At 39.3% G+C, this 16,399-nt stretch overlaps 1 protein-coding gene across 1 annotated transcript in view; it reads right to left on the reverse strand.

The window, feature by feature from the left end:
* map1ab (microtubule-associated protein 1Ab) overlaps window positions 1–15,728 on the reverse strand; it is a 122,497-nt gene extending 106,769 nt beyond the window's left edge. The window contains exons 1-3 of the mRNA XM_042496442.2: window positions 15,394–15,728; window positions 13,144–13,482; window positions 1,405–1,506 (exon numbers count right to left, since the gene is read on the reverse strand). Of these exons, the coding sequence (XP_042352376.2) occupies window positions 1,405–1,506; window positions 13,144–13,408 (367 nt within the window). The 5' untranslated portion in view covers window positions 13,409–13,482; window positions 15,394–15,728. The remainder of the gene's footprint in view (window positions 1–1,404; window positions 1,507–13,143; window positions 13,483–15,393) is intronic.
* Window positions 15,729–16,399: the final 671 nt, after the last annotated feature.

A 16,399-nucleotide genomic window follows, 5' to 3' on the forward strand; every position in this document is an offset into this window, starting at 1 on the left:
GTGGAGCGGCCTTTTTGTTATAAACAGCCATTAAATCACTTAAATGTATATCAACATGCATGACAATATAGCTAATATCTAGTCTCATGTCACAGTATTGTACTGATACACAACTTTTAAATAATATCAGTATATTAACCATATCTTGTCATATTTAACCTTTTTGATGGGCTTCATCTCTGCATTATGAATTTGTTGGCAGCACTAGATGGCAGCAACAAATGCCAGCCTAACACTGAACAACTCCTCAAGCAATTTCACTGTTGCAGACAAATTTCCAATGTTGAAACAAAATCGTGAGAGTTTTACCTCACTTGGTGGTTCGTGTTTCAATGATCTTGAAGGATTGGTGTCACGTGATCATATACTCAGTCTAAGCTATGTCAGCACTTCTTCTGTTACAACAAAATCAATAATGGTCAATATTACTGCAGGTTTTTAGTCTTAGCTCGTGCAAATAATGAAGGTCAATAATGTGAACATCAGCAGCCCATAGCTACGCTTTCTCCAGAGCCAAACAAGAAGCATCAAACCAGATAGAAAGTAAACACGGAGGGAACTCCAGAGAGCCACAAGAACATGAACAAGCCTCCAAAATGCAAACTTTGCACGCAAAACCAGTTTATTTTTCTACTACAACGCCACAGAATTGACAAAAATACTGATATAAACCGTTTATGTTGTGTTTCTAGAGTTATGTCTTTTTGTCCCCAAGTAAGGAGTTTTTAATCTATAAATTCTTTAAGGGAAATTTGACGTACTATTTTCAACCAGTAGCAGGATGGGAAATAATCTAAAAAGGAATCTAGTTGCAGTCTTGCAAATAGTGACCCTACAAGATCCCTAGGCTTTGCAAAATCTTAACAGTGCGCAACTAAAAACTCACATTGTTTCTACATGTGAGACAGTGTCAGGCTTCAGGCTTTTAAAATTCTTTTTGGTGTCATCTAGTGTATGGTAGGCATTACTTTTTCAAAATCTAAAATTCAAAATCCAGAAATAATGTGACATAACATTTTTAAAAAATGCACACAGCACACTCATGGTCAGCTCAGCTATTCTGAGAGACTTTGTACCAAAGAAAAGGGACAGGAGAAAATCTCCTGTAAAGTGACACCATTATAGTTTTTGCTGTTCATGCCATCTTGTTGCCAGAAGCGTCATGTACATTTATTTATCTGTAACATCCTAGGTAAGAGTTAATTGCTTGTATTTTTCTTGTTTTAGCTGTAAGACAAGTGTATATTTATGATTCTTGCTGAGTGTAGCTTCCTCTGTGGTTGATTCATTTCAATTTGGCCCACAGACACTCGTCAATGTATTAAATGTGTTTCTCATATGTAAATGACCCTATTTGTACTCATCACTGGTCCACAGGCTCAAAGAACTCCATATCACACTGACCTCTGACCTCGGAGGAGAAGTGGGCAGAGTGGCGAGTTATAAACAGCTGCAGCTGCTGATCAAGGTCGCAGCACTTGAGGTCGACGTCCCAGGATCGAATTCCTGCCAGGAAGAAGGAAAGAGAAAGATTGTTCAGGGACAGCATGAAGCAGGGAAGGACAAAGATCTGTGAAACTGAGGCAAAAACTTTTGGACTCGTATCTGATGAACCTGCAGCACAAACAACCATACATAACCTTTCACCAGATGTGGCTGCAGCATCTTGCCTCCCTCTAACCTTATCCCCACAACTTGGTTTCTAACTCTGTTGAAGCTGCAGGGAAGGTCAGTGAGCACTTATAAAAAAATTATTTAATCACACAAATCTGAAATTCGGTCATCTCTATCAAACTTCCTCCAACGGATTTTGGGCCATTTGGGGGCACTGGAAACGAGCTGTCAACATTTCATCACTTTTAAGTTGATAAGGAAAAACTTGTTAGCAATGGCTATTTATATACACATCCAGTAGATTCAGAGATTTTGTCTGGTGTGTGTCCAAGTGGTGAAATCAAGCCCAATATATACTTAAAATAAAAAGACTAGAACTGGCTGATGTAAACCCTCTGTCATCTAACTCCGATGTTTTATTCAGATATCATGGATGAATTCCTTTCATTGACTGTTTCTTTTCTGTTAGGAGACTTCAGACTCTATCTGAACAGTAAGTATGTATTAATGATTTTCTAATCAGTGTTTCCTCAAGAATTTTTTTCAGGCCTGGTGGTACACACTGAAAAAACCCTTAAAGGACACAACCCCTGGGATGACTTCGATGGCACAGGGGATCAGCAATTTCATAATTTGATTCAAATTTTTGTTCAATCTCTTTATTATAAACTTATATTATAAACAAAGTGAACACAACAAGTTGAGGATGTCTGAACAAGCTATATATATTTCCAAAATAGAAGTACATCATGAGAAAAGTGTGCATAATTCACTGTTGTGCTTAATCTCAGTTGGCTTTGACAAAAATTTCACCACAGCGTAATTTTCCTTTCCCATTTGCTCCATGGCTCAGTTGGGAAAAAGTGAATATTTTGAGTTGCGTGTTACACGGTTTTTTCCTTTTGGATGGTGGTACTATGATCATGTGGCTAACCTATGAGTTTCTTTGTTCCTCTCCCTGCTGCAGTAATTTAAACCTACAATCATCGATTTTGGCAGTGAGAGTAAAAACAACAACACTGTCGACATGAGCATATTTCCATAGCCTGCTGTGGTGGATTTAGTAAAGCAAAACTATCTCCACGGGGTGTTTTATTTTGAAAATTGACAGGATTCGCTGCCATTGTGTCCTTGACTTCCTGCATGACTTGCATTGCAGCTTGAAGCACTGAGCCTCTCCCTCATTATGGCTTTAGTCTATGATTGCTGTGTTAAAATGGTGGTTAAATTGTTTTGAGCGTTACACAACTGACACGATGTGGCTCAATTCACTAATCAGAGTTTAATCCATGCACTCTGGAGAGTCTAGAGAAGCCTCACGATAATATTATTTCATCTACAGTTAAGTTAGCAGAGTGCTAACCATGAGGAAAGCTCAGGTTGACAAAGGCATGACCCTCCCTCCTCTGTGTCTGATTGGCTGCCTTAAATTCTTACCCTGAATCTAACCAATTGTTAACCATTCCTGCTTCAGGTCCCGGACAGTAGGCAACGAGCAAAGTGGAGATTAGTAACTTCGGGGTTAACTACCTTCATTTTAAACCAGCCGCTGGAGAACAACATATGGGAGCTCCACGTGGTCTTGAGAAGCAGCAGCATTTATTAACTGGAAACTGTGACTTACACTGCACATTTACTGCTAAGCTGACCAGTTTTACCGCTAGGCGAGGACCCATTTCTCAGCTCTGCTCTGTATATTCTGATGCATTCAGTGACACTCGTATCACCCACTTCGCTTCACCACACAAAACATGCACACACTGCCCTATCTCTAAAGGGGGTACGCCACTCTAATAACACAATCTAACCAATGAAAGCAGAGAGTACAAGCCACTCAAAGGCATAGTGGGGCGGGTCGTGATTTCTAACTCCTAAGGGGAACAAATACAGTGTACATCACTGTCCTATGCAAACCTCACCAATATTTAGGCCTGGCAGGGGGTCTTGTTGTAACATTGTAGGAGAAACTCTGGTTAATGTAATTTTGTCAGGTACAAAAGGACATAAAGGACTACAACCTGTATAAATGTAGTTAATTATTGAGTAGGTCATTCTGTCAGGTACAAATAGTTATCGAAATTGACTACTACCTGTATAAATGTAGTTAAATGCAGAGTGGTCATTCCATAAGGTACAAATATCTATAAGAATGGATTATTACCTGCACAAATGTGGATAAAGTCATTCTGTCAGGTACAAATAGCTATCAGAATAGACTACTTCCATATAAATGTAGTTAAATCAGCTGAACAAATACAGTGTACTTCGCCAACCTACGCAAACTTTGGAAATGTTTAGGCCTGGCAAGTGATGTGTGTGTATGTTTGTCAGATGTGTGTGTATGTGTGTGTGCATGCGTGTGTGTTTGTCAGGTCAGGCCCCTCGCCTTACCTCGCCTGGCGAGGGGACAGGCACCTGTAACATTGTAAGGGAAACATTGCTAATATTTGTAACTGTAGGGTTAATGCCTTATTAGAAAATGGAGGGATTTTAACTGATGATATAATATCAACTAGGGCGGTCAATGAGTTAATTGCAATGCGATTAAGGGCAGTAATTAACACATTCATTTTTTTATTAAAAGTAATCCCTGGGCAAAATTCACGTCTTAAGGAGGCTCTATCAGGCTGAGTTTTGAAGCTTAAGTGATGATACCATATGAAACTAGAGGACCTAAGGAATTGGCACCAACCATGTCATGCTAGCTTCTCAGGAAGGGGGCTAAATAAAGCTCCAAAGTTTGGCAAAATTTGGCAGTGGAAGAACCGTAAAACCATTTAACAGGGGCCCCTTGACCACTGTACCTCAAGATATCTGACTGAAAATGGGTTCTATGGGTACCAGTAAATCTCCCCTTTACAGACATGCTCACTTTATGCTTGGCCGATGCAGTTTTTTTGCTGTCATTTGATTCCTTTCAAGACAATCTGGTAATAATTGCTTTACCTCATGACCGCAAAATAATGGAATTGAAAACATGCAAATCAAAAATGCAATTGATCGCGGTTAACAATTAAAATTTGCAATTTAAAAAACGAATAGTTCAACAGTACTAAGTATTTTGAATTATAAATGAGTTTTATCATCATCATCATCATCATCATCATCATCATCATCACCACCACCACATGTCTAATACCTTATGTTGTTCTAATATCTTGTAAGAGTAAAAGCCTCTACATAAACATAAGCACTAAAACTAATTAGAGTTCACTGGATCAGTTTAAATGACTCAGAACTGATCAGCATCTAACACACCCACAACCTCTCTCTCTCGCTGTCTCTCTCTCTCACACACACTCACACACACGCACACACACACACACACACACACACACACACATGCAGCAGCTTTATCAGATCCTTCTGAGCCGCAGTGAGTCAAACTTCAGAGAGAACTTGTGTCAGATCTCATCCAGCCTGACAGAAACCAATACACGCACCTCTCTCATCTTATCCACTTGTGGATCCCTTCAGCAAGAGCAAGAAATTAGATTATTCTAATTTTTTCAAATCCACACCCCTGTGCTAAAATCTTCTTTCACTAAAAAGACTTTGAAGACCTTGTTTTGCCCTTAACTGAGGAGACAGTGTTCCCTGGCTGCAGACTGCAGTCTGTTCCAAGAAATGCTGTGTCACTGTTGAATTCACTGGCAAACATCTTTCTTTGCGCTACCAGACGCATAAAAATTACAACCTCCTGCTCTGATGTCAATGCTTTTTCATCCTTAACCCTCACAATAAAAAGATTGTTTGCGTCCACAGACAACAGGGGAAAGGATGGAAACAGATGAGGCCTTCATATTTGTTGCATTTGAATGTAGTCCTCTTGGACGATGACATCAGTGTAAAACATTTAAACTGGGCTCAGAGATAACTGCCTGTTAATACATCAGAGGAGAGCAATCAATGGCTGTAGATCACACATGGAAAGATTCATTTTTTTCAGAAGCAACCAGCATTGTCAATGTACGCAAACATGCCAATAGTTTAGTGCTGAAATGATTAGTCAATCCATTAATCCATTAACATAAAATCCATTGGCAGCCATATGGATAATGGATTAATCATGTTAGTCCTTTTAACAGGAGGAAGGCCGAGAATTTGCTAGTCAAATGTGAGAATGTACTGCTTTGCGGTGACCTGACCGTAGCGTAGTTTATCTACAACCTAGCAGTAGCTTTTTACTTAGGGCTTTGACATTTAGGCTTCAAAAATCCTCAAAGTGGTGTTCATGTGTGAAGATTATCTTGCTGAGGGAAATGTGTAAGTATCATAAACGTTTGTTTACCACAGAGCTTATTTTCTACAATGGTCCAAAATCCCATAGAAAATTCCCATCTGCTTTTTGACGAGGGAATCGGGGTGACGTCAGCTTCCGGGATGGGCTATATAATCCCTGGGGCACTCTATACCCATTAAAATATGCCTGTTATAAAAGGGACAGTTCACAATAATTATTTTACCTCTTACCTTTAGTGGTTTTTATAAATCTGCTTTGTTTCAGTTTGAGTTGCCAATTTTTGGACATATTATCCATAGAGATATCTATTTCTTTCCAATATAATGGAACTAGATGGTACTCAAAGCTCCAAAAACATTGCTTTGAAAAATTAAACAGCAATGTCTCCTTTCAGTAATCATGACCTGGTAACTCAAGTTAATCCACAGACCTTGCTGTGAGCAGTTTCATGGAGGAGCTATTTTCTTTCTTACTTTTTTGTGGGACCTATCCACCTGCCCGATGAGCGCATTCACGCTCAGATATTACGTGGTTACCCAACCTGCTCTCACTCCGAATGTCATAGGTTGACAAGCCAAGGATACATATAACGTTACAGGTTAACGTGGAAGGTTGCTGACTAACCATCACCGTGTGACAGCTTTGGACTGAGTTGAACCGGGCAATGATCTCTGGAAAGAGACACTGTTGAGTTTTTCGAATGTAATTTCTTGGCACTTTGAGCACAAAAAGTTGAGTGCCTTGTAGTTCCATTATACAGGAGAGGAAGCAGACATCTCTACGGGCAGTAACCTTCAACATTTAACAACTCACACTTACACAAACTAGTTTTATAAACAGCACTAGAGGTAAGCGGAAAAATAAGTATTCTAGATTCAGCTGTGAACTTTCCCTTTATGCTCACTCTTCTATAATGGCACACCTGGTTAGACTGATTTCACAAAATTCGATCTGCAGTGAAAACATATTTTGTCCTTTTACTTTTAGATGTCAGTATCCACTCAAAGTCACAGAGTCACCAAGACCTGCACATCAATATGGATGATGATGGCCCAGCTTGTGACCCTCAATGGGAGAGAGTCACCATGCTTCCAATTTGAAAAGCTTAGAGAAGTGGCTGAGTGCTGCCCTTCAGTATGGGATGAGGAAATTAACTAGATGTCCACAAATCAACAGCTTAGGTCTTATCCATAAAACCACAGCCGCAGTGAATGTTTTCTGCTCTACAGCTTCAGGGGGCAGTGATTAACCCATTACAGCTGGACACATCAGAATGAAGCAAAGAAGATGCTTAAAAACATACTTGGACAAACAACACAAAAGGTGGAATCTACTTTATCAGTGAAGGAGACATTCTGAATTCAACAAACCTGCACACTGGAGGTGCACTGAAGTATATGCAATTAATTGGTTTGCCTTTGGCAACATATAGACACTGTGAGGCCCCAATCAGACAGAGCATACATTGGCAGTGTGGGATGGCTTTTTGTAAATGCTTCTAATGAGAATGATGTTTTTTGCCTTTGCTTTGTTCCACTCTTTGTGCCTCCCATTTATTATAGGAGCACTCTGAACACTTTGAGTTGAAAAACATCACTTGTGTTTTCTTCCCAATGACAAATGTGATGAATTCGGAGTAGGGCCCTCTGAGGTGATTGCCTAGAATAAAAAAAAAAGATGCAGCAAAACATACTAATTCATTTATCCTGAATAAGATCTCAAATATGGCCAGTAAAACTACATGACTCAAATCATTGTGATACTCCTCCCAAACTCGTTTTAGTATCAAACACTGCTGTCGTCTTAAAAGGTCACGGTTTCCCTCACATTCATTTATTTATGGCAGCCCATCATGATCAAAAGAGCTGCAGCCATTAATAGATTGTATATTTTTGGAGCTCGATTGTTCATTAGGAGTGCCATTGGATAGCACTCAGTACTCTGGGCACAGATGGAGCAGTGGACCGCCAGGAAAAGAGAAAGTGAAATTAAAACATTCATGTGCTTTAACTCTATCACCTCTGCTGCACCTTCTCTCATCTATCAATCTGATATGATCAATTATCGATCCCAACAGATCTCAAGAGGAGCTCCACCTGCGGTATGTTCATAGACCCACAAAAATGTCAGAATTTAGAGAGGGGACATACAAAAACCTACAAGGTAAAAAAAAAAACTAGTGTTTTGGGAAGTTGTTGGTGACATTTTCATAATTTTTGTTCACTGTGAAAACTTGACACTATTGATGCCACCATAATTCACAACAGATCTCTGTTCTCTGTGAAGGACAAACCAACAACATTTTTACAGCCACTTTCCTAACCTACATGGGACGAGACTCTGGTACTCTAAAGGTGTGAGGATGGGAGAATTGTGAATGAGGGTATTAATACAAATATGTTATTACTTAACACCTCAATCGTTACTGAATGAGTCATTAACTGCATTGTGAGTAAAATATTTCATCGTATCCCACTTTGGGATGCAGCCAAAGGAATATGGCTGCTTAATGCTGCAGAACACCTCCACTCGTCCGTACGGACAGGAAAGTGTTACAACACTGTTTCAAAGTTATATTTAATATAAAATCTGATCTCAGGGTTGGAACATGGTGTCTTCATGCTGTCTGAGGTGAGAGGGAAAGCACTAAGCTCAGTGTCAGAACCACAGTCGCACTAATTTTCTATTTCACCGCCTCCAGGTTTCAGATCTGCTAAACCTAAAAGGTGTTAGGTCTGAGAGTCTTTCCCTGTGCCACTGGGGAAAACACTGACTCACAAGCTCAGGACGTGTTAGTGATGTTTGATTATCCCTCTTCTCAGGAACAGTTTTCTTTTCCACGAAAAATAAAGCGGGGTAGGTATTTGGTGGAGGGGCACTAAAAGAAAACAAACCGTAATGAATAAACACATGGTGCAGGAGCAGGGCCTCAAATAAAAGACAAAATAGATGGTAAGATATGCATGTGACCAAACATATACACAAAAAGAAATTATTTCAGTTGAGTAACATGTTTTTTGGGGGGGGTTTTTCAAGCTGTTATAGGTTATACTGACATTTTGTAGATTATTGCCAAACCAGAGGGATAAAATAAAATAAAAGAACAGAAATGTCCAATCAGATTTCAATAACTTGCAATGTGAGATAAATATATTAAATCTGGAAATCCTTAAAGGGGCAGTTCTCCTTAAAATAAAAACACATGCATTTCCTCTTATCTTTGGTGCTCTGTAATCAGTTTAGATTGTGTTGGTATGAGTTGCAGAGTTTTGGAGATATTGGTCTGCCTTCTCTCCAACATAATGGAATTATATAGCTTTTTGCTGCAACATAATCGGCATCCTCCCCAGCTGAGCTGTAACACTGGCTAGCTCAGTGGTGCTAAGTGAGCTAGGAGTAGATGCATGCTCTGATTAAGCAGGTGTAGTTTGGTAGAAAGAAAATAGCTTCTGCATGAAACTTCTCACAACAAGGTCTCTGGATTATCTTGAGTAAACAGGTTGTGATTTCTGAAAAAGAAATTGTTGGCAAAGTTTTACAATTTATTTGATTTCATATAATATTTTTAAGACCAAGCAATGACTTAATTATTCAAAAGAATAATAGAGAGATTATTTAAGGGGCAGTGTGTGGGCTTTAGTGCCATCTAGCGGAGAGGATTACAGTTTGCAACCAGTTTAAACTTCCTCCAGCTACCAAGTGTGAACTCCCAGTAAGAATTCCTTCAGTATTCAGGTGATTAAAACCGGTAAGAATACTCAGTATGTACCATGGAGCATGTCGGAAAAGTATGGTGGCTGATATAAAAATCAGAATGGCTCTGTCTAGAGCAACTGTTTGGTTTGTCTGTTCTGCGCCAGAAAAAACATATAGTTTGGTGGACTCTGTAAAAGAGGACCATCTCCCTATGTAGATATAAACGGCTCATTCTAGGGCAACGAAAACACAACAATTCTTATTTTAAAAACATACCTATTTTATTATATTCCATTTCTACTAATATATCGCCCCAAATCAGACACACTGGACATTTAAATATAATATATATATATATATATATATATATATATATATATATATATATATAAGCCTTATATTAATATATTTGAATAAGCAATTTCAAAACATAATTGCCTCCTGAGAAGGTTCATTTCAGAATTAAAACAAAAACATTATTGTCACATTACTCAACAATGAAAAGAGTTATTAGCTGTGACTCTGGTAAGACCTAAAGGAAATCAAATCTGTACAAATAAAAACATCTTTAACCTCTGTCCAGTTTGGTGACAACTCTGCAGTGTGGGTGACTTGTTGCAGGCCTTCATAAGGACCCTGCCGCAAACATGTAACGAGTCTACGGCAGGTTATCGCACTGACTTACACTTGAAACACAGACCTGGGCGAAAGAATCGATGCTAATGAGCAATGGGGGTGTGATATGAGCTCACCGCAGAGTAGCGGAGCAGTAAATTCCCTGACATTGCTAAAAGGTCAGAGGTGATGGATGCCGTTGCCATGGCATCGGGCTGGCATCTCAAAGAGCGATTGATCATCTCGACTGAGAACGGCTAAGACTGGGCAGCAGCACAGCAGAAAAAAATGCTGACTGGCATACCCCTGAGCCTGCACACAGCTCCATCCTTCACAACTCCTCAACATCTCTAAACATCAGACAGCCAACAGAGCCAGGATGACTGAAGCCTGCTGCAGCTCCACAAGAGGACAGGAAGCGTTTGTCGCTGAGATATTCAGCTGAGTAATGATGCCTGATCGAGACAAAGGAAGTAGGAAGGAGAAAGCTGTGTGTTTGCCTTTATAATATCTGTGGCGTTAATGCGTTCTCACGGCTGAGCACAGACTGCAGATGTTTGTTTTCTGGCCTGATGGTACATGACACCAACATGCAGGAATACACTCATGGAAAAATGCACATGCATGCATAAAAACATACATGCCAGCTCCCATGTAAACTGCACTTACAGCAGCAGCCTAGATGGCTGCTACATATAGACAGTCTCACTATTGTGCAGGTTGGAAAGAAATGCTTTACTAAGGGACTGTTTGTCATTTTTAGAAGGGGAGGGGCGGTGCAAAGAGGGGGAGGCATGTCAAGTATTTGTGTAAGCACTGGGAAGAGACTTATGACTTTAAATGTCCATATTTTGTATTTATTTCTAATATCCTCTGAACCTTAAATCTCCTTGGCAGGTTAGCAAGGCATGTTTTCTTTAAAAATCACCAAAATAACACCATTTATCACAGCCAGCAACTGCCAGAAACTGTAAAAGCAGAAATCAGTGTTCCATTTCCACATTTCTGACACTCCTTTAACTCATCGTGTCTAATGGAGGGCTTCTGTAAGAAAAAAACAAAACCAAATCTGAGTTAACAACGCAGATATTTCAGCAAAATCACGTTATTCTATGTATCACTCAAAATTTTCCCCAAAATAAACCATTTAGACTATCTATGGGACTGTTTTCTATAAGGCTGCTGCTTATAGGTTGGAGATTCTAGTCATCACTGGGAGACCTCCCAGTCGACTAACATTGCTTCAAGTCAAGCTGATGGGGTTTTTTGGTTGTTTTTTTACTGGTCAGTAGGCTGTATAGTGTACTTCTGGGGATGTTTTGTTCTCGAGACAGAGGGGGAGAGAGACAGCTTTTCTGTGGTGAGATTACAGCTCACAGCAAGTTAATACCCTCCAGTCTCTGGCTTTTGTTCGAAATCTAGTGTTGGCCAAAATAGTTGTTGCACATTTGCGATCCATTGTTAGCACTGTTAGCTTGTTTACTATATCACACAAATTCCACTGTCACATTGAATGTCCTGCTGCAACCTATTCAAAATTTACAAAAAATACTTCGAATGAAACAAATCGCCAAACATGCGTATTGAACAGCCAAAGCCCTAGCCCTAGTTGGGAACAGCCCTAGTTTTTCACTTAGGGATTGGCTGGGGTGTGACTTGTTTGTTTGTTTGTTTGTTTGTTTTTACCCTCCCCAAAGCTACAAGTATTTTTCCTTTAGCCTCCCCGAGTGACTGGTTGAATATGCACAACCCTCCCTCTACCACAAAATATTTGTTAGATTTTCATAGTTGACCCTTTGATGTTTGAAAAGCTGAAAATGAAATCCTGGAGTAGAAAAAAGCTTTGGTTTGTTGTTGTTGTTGTCGTGCATGCTGGTCAGTTAGTGCAAATGGTTTATTTTTTGCAATAGTCTAAATGAGACATAAAATAAAGTTATTTTGATGAAATCACTATTTTAGTCTCATTTGGGGTTTTTTCTGACAAGCATCGCGCATGATGTGCGACAGATGCACATGACCACCAGAAATTTGAACTTACTACTATTTTTACAGCTTTTGGCTATGATAAATAGCGTCATTTTGGCTTCTTTTTTTAAAGAGAAAAAATGCCCTCGAGGGTTTGTTTTCTTTAAAAAAAAAACTGCCTGTAAAATAAATTGAAAATACTGTCATTGAAAGTTGTATCACCTTCCCCTTAGCCAAAATGAAAAACAAAAGACCCTTTTTAATGCTAAAAAATATCTGACATGCCTCCCCCTTTTTGCACCACTCCTTCCTTTCTTGTAAATAATTAACAGTCCCTAACCAGCATAACAAGAATGAATAAAAACAAGAATTTTGTCTTCAACTTTTAAGTTTCAAACATATAAGAGTAAGTTATCAAAATCTAACAACTAATTGTTGGTGCAGGGAGGGTCATGCATTTTCCCCAAGTTACTCAGGGGGGCTCAAGGAAAAGTATTTGTAGCTTTAGGGAGGGTCAAATAAAAATGCTGCCACCCCCCTCCTCTTGGTAAGTAGGCTAAAGAACACTTGACTGAACTATCAACCATCATCAACTATCATTTGACTAAACTATCTAGAAATGTTGATTGATCAGTAATGTCTTTGATTTGTATTTTGTATATTCATACAAAAACAGAGTGTAGTATTTGGCTAAAACTGAGACACAGATTACTTGCCAAAAAACTGCTCTGTTGAAGTAAAAAAAAAACCTCTAAGACCTCTGCTGCATCCTTAACTTGAGTCTGCAATTTCACAGTCATAGAGTTCACCGTGAGCAAGAGAAAATGCGTGGTGTCCCATGGTGCAATGCTGCAGCAACTGCCTCTACCTAAGGATACTATCCTGTCCATTGCGTCAAAACATTTCTCTCCTATTGATGCTCTGAATGCCTTTCCATCCCGGACCTGCAATCACAGCTGCCAAACAGATAACCACCACGGATACAGACCGGTGTTCGGTCCATCACTTACCCCGCTCTATCTGCGCTTTGGCGGCGTCCAGCTGGTGCTCCGTGCCGATCTCCCCGATCACTATCAGCATGTAGTAGCTGCCCCGGTTGAACGGCACCCCGCGCCGCCGTCTCCCTCCTCCTCGGCGATACCGTAGCGTGTCCTCGGACCCCGGCGTCGGCGCGCTGTAGCCCTCGTCCTCCTCAACCACCGGGAGCGCACCTCGCACCGGGATCTCCATGGCAACAACCCCTGGAGCCGACGCCATGGCTGACTCCATCGCCATGATGACAACTACCGGTGTGCGCGAGGGGAAGAGTATGGTGGCGTGGGAGGGGGCGGGGGGTGAGGAGGAGGATGCTGAGAGGTGAGGGAGGAGAGGGAGGTGAAGACAGGGGACAACGTGTCAAACCACCCAAATTATTAAAAACTATTTATTTCCGGTGGAGCTTTCATAATAAGAGTTCTTTAGTGAAAGTCTGTCAAATTGTCACAATTGAGCTTCAGATTATTATTATCATCATTATTATTATTATTATTATTATTGATATTATCATTATTATTATCTAGCACATTTAAAAGCAGAGTTTACAATGTACAAAACTATATACAAAACTAGGATCCGACTTATGACAAAATTAAATTGGCCTGAAGCAAAATGTCAATATATAGCCTAAAAATAAGAAAACACACAAAAAGACACAAGCAGGGCCTGTTGGTTTTAAGAAGTAAGCCTAATTTAAAAGTCAGTGATTGAAGATTACAAACGCTTGAAAATAGCCCAACATAAGAGGCTATATGACAATTAACATAGTTAAATGTATTTCAATAGAGCTACAATAGAAGTCAAAAATAACCGACACACTCACCAACTAATAAGACATTTAAAGATGAGCTAAGGGACTGTTTGTAATGAATGAGAGGGGAGGGGGTGGTGCAAAAAGTTTGAGACATGCCAAATACATTTTTAAGCACTGCAGAGGGCCTTTTTTATCTTGGCTTAGGGGAGGGCCATACATCTTCAAAAGGCTAGATTTATTATAGTCATAAACTGTAAAAGCAGACTTTTTCATCGGATTTTCAAACTTTAACCGTTCCTTGCACACATCATGCAGTAGGAATGCTTTCGTCGGACAGAAAATGTAACCAAATCTGAGATTAAAACAGTGATATTTCATCACAATCACTTTGTTCTACATATGTAATTTAATTTAAAATTTGGCCAAATATGAACCGTCTGCACTAACTAACCAGCATGCACAATCAAAGTGAGCCCAGACTTTTTTTTAAGTACAGTATTTCATGTTCAGCTCTTAACTTTCAAACATCTAAGGATGAGTGTTTAAAATGGGTTAACTAATTTATGGTGGAGGAGGGTCATGCATTTTCCCCAAGTTACTCAGGGGGGCTCAAGGAAAAATATTTGTAGGGTAAATAAAAAATAAAATAAAAAAAACGAAATCACAATCCCCTCCTCTGAAAAATAAAGAACAGTCTCTTATTAGGGTATCTAAATATACAGTAAACATGACAAAATAATAAACAAGAATAAAACAAAACAACAACAATAACAACGAAAAATAATAATAAGAAAGACCTTATGATCTGTTGTTAATTTAATACCTGATATAGGCCTAATTAGAATAGGCTATAGGCTTAAATGAATCAGTGGATTCAGTTAATATTAATACGATTAGTGGGGATATTGAAGTAGCCCCGTTAATCAGGAGGGGGAGGTTCATCTTCAGTTATTTTCTAGATCTCAGACATCTACTGTCTGCTTGGAGTGAAAAAAAAAGTTGTCCATAGTCAAAACCATGTTTAAATACAATATGCCAGATCACAGCTGCTTGGGAAAATGTGAGAACATTGGATAAAAAATGAATGTCGCTAGAAAAGAACAATTTAGCACGGCTGAAAAAAGTACACATTACAGGATAAAGAAAACACTATCAAAGGTGTAACCTGCTCCTAAAAACGAGTTAAAAATAAAGGTTTGACATATCCAAACCATGACTCTTTTAAGGCACGTGACTGAATCACGGCCTAACGTGAGCTGGTGTTGACAACAAAGCTAACGTTAGCATGATATGTTTATACTGTTTATACACGCAGGTGTTTTCCTGCGGTTTCTAAGTTTAACCATAAAAACGTTTGACAGTGTCATAATGTTTGTTTGTTTGTTTGTTTGTTTTATCAGCCACAAAGCATTTTCTCGTGTAAAAGTCTGACATACTGTTTTACTACACTCCCATAAAGACTGTAGCTTACCTTTGTGTGGTTTGCCCAGGTATGTTTTGACTTAAGTTACCCATTATGTTACTCAGTCAGATACTCTCTTTGTGCAGCTCTTGAGTGGGAAATGTTTCTTTGACAGCTTAAATGTCTTTGTTTTGTATCTCCATCTTCCCACGCTTTGTTTAGTGACACCATTTCTTTCTGCTTGACAGCTGACGGCTAACGTTACTTTATGGGATTTATTTCAACTGTCAAAACAAGCCCGGAAACATGGGAAACATGTAGCTGTCAACACGGGCCAGCAAGAGATTAAACTTGTTGGTTAAACCACTGCACCAAACAAACACGGCAGTGGTTCACTCCTCCATACACCGTTTACCGTTTAGCGACACACGTGAAGCTACAAACGACCCACAATACAACACTCCCGTAAGGGAACACCCACAAATTTGCAGGGGGAGTAAAAACGTCTAACGCAATCCAAGTTTTTTTGTTTAAACCGTTTATTTGAGTTTGTTATTATTTCGGAGGATGTAGCATGTAGTGCTGCTGAATTGTGTTGACATGGGTTTTTAATTTTTGTGTCCACCCCAAAGATCAATCATCATAAGAGGGGAAGGCTGAATAATAGGAACACAGTTCAACAGTACCACAAACTACACCCTCCTTAAGATCATACAGTCTCTAAAACATGATAACCTTTATGAAGTAAGGTACTGTTTTTATTTTGCCTATTAGAGGAGAGGCGTGGCTGTCATGTGCCAACTTTTTTTTTTTTTTACCCTCCCTGAAGCTACAAATATTTTTCTTTGAGCCTTCCTGAGTGACTTGGAGAAAATGCATGATCTCCCCTTTGACCATGAATACCTAGTTGTTATATTTTAAAAACGTATCCTTTAACTGTTGAAAGTTAAATGTTGAGGACAAAATCCTGGAGTTAAAAAAAAAGCTTAATGAAGAGTCCCTTAGAATTTTTGATTGTTTGGTTTTTGTTTTTGTTTTGCAGGCCTGTAGGCCTACTACACTATTAGTTTTACCT

The sequence above is a fragment of the Plectropomus leopardus genome, chromosome 7 (assembly GCF_026936395.1).
Source record: "Plectropomus leopardus strain MGB_pleo_1.0 chromosome 7, ASM2693639v1, whole genome shotgun sequence".
Taxonomy (NCBI): domain Eukaryota; kingdom Metazoa; phylum Chordata; class Actinopteri; order Perciformes; family Serranidae; genus Plectropomus; species Plectropomus leopardus.